General features: G+C 44.4%; 1 protein-coding gene across 1 annotated transcript; it reads left to right on the top strand.

Annotated features, from left to right (window-relative positions):
- Positions 1-297: 297 nt before the first annotated feature.
- Positions 298-5000, top strand: LOC124675895 (CSC1-like protein ERD4). The gene is made up of 7 exons (XM_047211969.1): positions 298-707; positions 1390-1544; positions 2476-2751; positions 2858-3702; positions 3797-4052; positions 4201-4582; positions 4674-5000. Exons 1-6 carry the CDS (start codon positions 434-436, stop codon positions 4579-4581), a joined length of 2187 nt encoding a protein of 728 aa, XP_047067925.1. The 5' UTR covers positions 298-433; the 3' UTR covers position 4582; positions 4674-5000.
- Positions 5001-5499: the final 499 nt, after the last annotated feature.

A 5499-nucleotide genomic window follows, 5' to 3' on the forward strand; every position in this document is an offset into this window, starting at 1 on the left:
TTTAATTCTGAGATAAATAAAGTAATTTTATTTACTATATATCAATAAAGCTTGCCAAACGGCTTCCCTCGAAAAAATCAGAACGAAAGGATTCAAATTACTTGACTGCAAAAAATGACGGATGCCCAAAAAGAGAGAGAAAAAAACGGCCACAAAGTTTCACATCTCCCCTGTCTAGGGAGGGGCAATCCAGACATTTCGCTCCATGTCTCATTCCCTTCCTCTTCCCCTCTTCCCTTTCCTTCGCTGGACAGTCTCCACAACTCATAAACTCCCCACCACGCCAGCCACACCACAGCACACCACCGCAAAGCATCCAATGCTCGCCCGCCCATTCACTGCCCTAATAATGCCCTCCCTCCACCACTAAAACCCCCATCCTCCCTCTTAATCCTCCCGGACCTCTGCCCGGAGGAGCACCGGCGGCGGCGAGATGGACATCGCGTCGTTCGTGACGTCGCTCCTGACGTCCTTCCTCATCTTCGTGGTGCTGGTGCTGGTCTTCACCTGGCTGTCGCGCCGCCCCGGGAACGCGCCCGTCTACTACCCCAACGTCCTGCTGCGCGGGCTCGACCCCTGGGAGGGCCGGGGGCGGGGCACGCGCAGCCCCGTCGGCTGGATCCAGCAGGCCTTCAGGGCCTCCGAGGCCGACGTCGTCCACGCTGGCGGGGTCGACGCCGCCGTCTACCTCGTCTTCCTCTCCTCAGGTACGGCAAACGCAAACCGCGCTTCTTCACTTCAGTTGCTTAATTAATTACCCATGCTTTGCTTTGCTTGAGTTGGTGTCTGTGGTCTTATTTTCGTTTTAGCAAATTATTAGTATTATATTCGTGCGGAAAAAATAAAGCAATTCGCGCTGTTGTGGAGCACGATTTTTTCCGATGAATCTGCTGGTGTGATTTGGTTCAACCATGCTCTATTCTATTCTAAACGAAGATCTGTTCGGATTTGTTTTATAAGTTGTAGGAAACCAAGTTGCGTTTGCCGTTGTAGAAGATCTTTCAGTTTTATATACCATATAATACCACCACAAAGGCATGTGTAACCGCTACACAAACTGCCAGAACAGCATAAACAAGTGCTAACTGCTGCCATCGGTTTGCTTCACATTTATAGTTCTGTTGTAAAGCTGCCAAAAGATTTTCTCCAGAACGAGCAGGAACCATGCGTGAATTTTTGTTAAGAGGAAAGGTTCATATATCAGTTACAATCACCACCTGCGCTGAAGGCCAGGCTCAACCGAGACAAAACTATGTTGATTGCTGGAACTATGACATTTAGCATGTTAAATTGTTGAGCCTGTAGTGAAAAAGGCTGCTGAAAAGGCTAGGATGTGTTTTGGTTATCATACTGAGTTATCTGATTTTTCATCCTTCTCTTGTGTTGCAGTGTTGGCAATCCTAGTCTTCTCCGGAATTCTGTTGCTTCCAGTTCTGTTACCAGTTGCTGCAACCAGTCATGCCCTGGAGGCTTCTGCTGGCTCAAATGCCTCGGCGGCACATAACTTCACGGTTATTGAAAGGCTGGCACTGGGCAATGTTGAAGTAAGTAAAATCCTTCTGTCTAGTTTCACCCCGTTTTTGTTGTCACCAACAAATCTGGGTTGTTCCAGTTAAACAGAACTGTAGACTTTTCAGAGCATGTTCTCACTTGATTGGGCCCATTTAATCACCAGGTGGATGACCGGTTTGAAAAATAAAGCATATTGCACACGCCAAGCATATAATTTACCTGTGCTGGCAGTTTCTTGCTCCTTACTGGTCTACTAGCTATTAGATTCATCATTTCCCTAGTTAGGATCAATATTAAATCCTGGTTTTTTATCAGTATTCCGTGTATCTGCATTGCGTTTAGTTCACCGATTCTTCATGGAACCACCTATAATATTTCTCACAGTTAAATTTGTTGTGAAATGTATATGTGGATTGCCTAGCCCTTTCCATCAGTTCGGACTTTTGGTTCAAGTGGCTAGTGCATGAAGCTTAACATGGTATCAGAGCCCCAGGTCTCAAATCCTGGCTTTCACATGGTTTTCGCAATTAAGCATAAAAATTGCTGTTGTTCATGGTTTTCGCAATTAAGTCTAAAAATTGTTGTTATCCCCCTCTTTAGCCACCGCTGATGCCCTGTTTCGGTGTGCTCTTCTTCTTTCACGTGTTGACTTTCTCTTCTCCGGTCACACGCGAGTGGGGGTGTTGTGAAATGTATATGTGGATTGCCTAGCCCTTTCCATCAGTTCGGACTTTTGGTTCAAGTGGCTAGTGCATGAAGCTTAACAAAATTATTCATATCTAGAAATTCAATTTGTAAGAATGTGAAGCTTAATTGAAATGGTTACGTTTCCAACTACCACAACTGTTGTTTTTTCATTCATATGAAGAGGTAAAGATTACTATAGATGTGATTGCCAGACAGGAGGCATACTATCAGTCACACTGACAACCAAACTCACTGGTGTCTTGACATTTTCTCCAGGAGAAAAGTTTCAAGCTGTGGGCATTTATAGGGTCAGTCTACTGGCTCTCTTTTGTCACCTATTTCGTATTATGGAAATCCTACAAGCATGTTTCGAACCTGAGAGCAGCTGCAAGATCAACATCAGATGTTAAACCAGAGGAGTTCACCGTGTTGGTGAGAGATGTTCCTATACCACCTCCTGATCAAAGTATAAAGGACTCAGTGGACTCCTATTTCCGAGCACTTCATCCTGATACATTCTACAAAGCAATGGTTGTGACAGACATCAAGAAGGTCTGTTGTAATCCTGAAGTTCTTTTAGGGGAGTTGCTGCCCTTTGTTTGTTTTATTCGTGACACATGTCTAATTTCCTGCTGTCTATTGAAATTATTCATTGCAGGCAGATAAAATATTCCAAGAGATTGAAGGTCACAAACAGAAAATTGCTCATGCTGAAGCTGCCTATGCAGAGTCAAAGACAGCAAACAAACCTGAGGGCACCAAGCCTACTCATAAGACTGGATTCCTTGGCCTTATCGGTAAAAAGGTTGACACTATTGAGTATTGTAATGAGAAGATCAAGGAATTGTTGCCCAAGCTGGAGGAAGAACAAAAGAACACCCTTAGTGAGAAACAACAACGGGCTGCCATTGTCGTCTTCAACAGCAGAGCTGCTGCAGCCTCTGCATCTCAGACTCTCCATGCACAAATGTTTGACAAATGGACAGTTACTGAAGCTCCTGAACCACGTGAGATAATATGGTCCAATCTTCCAATGAAAATATATGACAGGAACACCAGGCGGAGTGTGATCTATTTCATTGTCTTCCTCACGGTGTTTTTCTACCTTATTCCTATTAGTGCTATCTCTGCTGTTACGACGCTGGAAAAATTGAGGCAGAAGCTGCCCTTTCTGAAGGTTGTTGTGGACCAACCGATAGTTAAAACAGTCTTACAAGCTTACCTGCCACAGCTTGCACTTATTGTTTTTCTTGCTTTGCTGCCTGCTCTTCTTCTGTTTGTCTCGAAGTCTGAGGGGATCCCTTCACAGAGCCACGTAGTCAGGGCAGCATCAGGAAAATATTTCTACTTCGTCGTCTTCAATGTCTTCCTTGGCATTACAATTAGCTCCACGTTGTTCAGCGCCTTGAAAACCATTATCGATAACCCTAAAGGGATAATTGATATGCTAGGCAGCAGCCTTCCTGGAAGTGCAACTTTCTTCCTCACCTTCGTTGCACTGAAGTAATGCCTTTTGTTTCTCATTTGTTCAAATCTACATATCCCTCAATCTCAATAAAACTATAGAATTTAACTGTTTGATTGCTGTTTTTGACAGATTCTTTGTTGGTTATGGGCTCGAGCTCTCTCGCTTGGTACCCCTCATCATTTTCCACCTGAAAAAGAAGTACCTATGCAAGACTGAGGATGAGGTGAGAGCAGCATGGACTCCAGGAGACTTGGGGTATAACACCAGGGTTCCAAGTGACATGCTGATTGTGACAATTGTGCTGTGCTACTCCGTCATTGCACCTTTGATTATTCCATTTGGTGTTGCTTACTTTGCTCTTGGATGGCTTATAGCGAAAAACCAGGTATGCAAGATTTTATGTACTTCAATGTAAGTTGAGCATAGTGGGACTAACCTAGAGATGGCTTTGTGGCATACTATTCCAGTACTATATATAGTTGAAGAATAGAGATGTCTGATTGTTTCGGTAATGGAGTTGTCTCTAAATGCAGGTTTTGAGAGTTTATGTTCCTAGTTACGAGAGCAATGGGCGAATGTGGCCACACATGCACACGAGGATCATTGCGGCTCTGATGATTTACCAGGCTACCATGATTGGTGTCATCAGCCTGAAACAGTTTGTGTATTCCTCTGTCCTTATCCCGCTGATTCCAATAAGCTTAATCTTCGCCTACACTTGCCATACACGCTTCTATCCCGCGTTTGCCAAAACCCCTCTTGAGGTGGCAAGGCAGGAGCTCAAAGAGACGCCGAACATGGGTGCCATCTATGCTGCGTACATCCCTCCTTGCCTGAAGCCAGAGAAGCTTGAAGATGTGGAAGTCTTTGAAGACGCTCAGTCGCGAACCACCTCTAGAGCCCCGTCCTTCTAGTGTAAGTAGTTGCATCAATGAAAATGCATGACCATTTTGACCCTTATTGCAAACATAGTGATGACCTGAGCATTGCCATCAAACTTCTGCAGGATTTGTGATGAATGTCCTGGTGCGCTGGATGGTCTTTCCACGTCGAACCCCCTCGAAGCCGCTGTTTCCAAGGATAGGAAACTGATGTCATGTGCTGTGTACATACACACGCCGTTGCCCGATGAGCAGTTGTGTGAAAGATTTCTTCATATATTTTAGGTAGTTGCCGTTGATACTCCTGGGTGTTTACGTTTGTTTTGGTGTTGTCGCGTGTGGACAGTAGACTATCTGACGTGCGGTTGTGCAAAAATATCAGAATTCAGATTGCTTGATGCCTCTTAACTCTGTTGACAGTTTTCTGGTAGTGATATTATTTGTTGCTGAAATGTCCATGTCTTGGTCGAGAAAAAAAAATGTCTATGCCTCCTGAAGAACTGATGGAGTTGTATTCTGGCATGATTCTCCTGCTCTTTACTTGGCTTGATTGAGTGGTTTGTATCAATGCCCTGTGCTGAAATACATATTGTACGGTGTGTCCAATTCGGACGGAACATTTTAACCCTCTATTCATTTAGAATAACCATATATATTATGAAGTCTATTCACGATCATGTTACAATTGTTGATAAATTTTATTGATTGATGCTAACAGGCTGGAAGCACAGCAGATGCCCACCAGCAAGCGACAACACGCAGCCATATTGGGCCTCAGCCTTCTTTTTTTTTGCATGGGCGAGAAGAGAAATAGGCCGTTTGTTTGGAGTGCTCTGTGTTGTTGAACGAACCGGATATTAAAGCAGTGTCGGGACATATGCCCTGGAACAACGCTTGAATTGTCCGTTTCTACCTGCCTCGTTGTTGCCTCCTTTTATCTTCACTGATGCA

The sequence above is a fragment of the Lolium rigidum genome, chromosome 7, assembly GCF_022539505.1.
Source record: "Lolium rigidum isolate FL_2022 chromosome 7, APGP_CSIRO_Lrig_0.1, whole genome shotgun sequence".
NCBI classification, from domain to species: domain Eukaryota; kingdom Viridiplantae; phylum Streptophyta; class Magnoliopsida; order Poales; family Poaceae; genus Lolium; species Lolium rigidum.

Excerpts from the sequence above, each read along its gene's own strand:
- LOC124675895 (XM_047211969.1), top strand. The coding sequence starts at position 434 with ATGGACATCGCGTCGTTCGTGACGTCGCTCCTGACGTCCTTCCTCATC. Across the intron at positions 1,545-2,475 it reads TGGCACTGGGCAATGTTGAA|GAGAAAAGTTTCAAGCTGTG; the intron begins GTAAGTAAAATC and ends CATTTTCTCCAG. Across the intron at positions 4,053-4,200 it reads GGCTTATAGCGAAAAACCAG|GTTTTGAGAGTTTATGTTCC; the intron begins GTATGCAAGATT and ends CTCTAAATGCAG.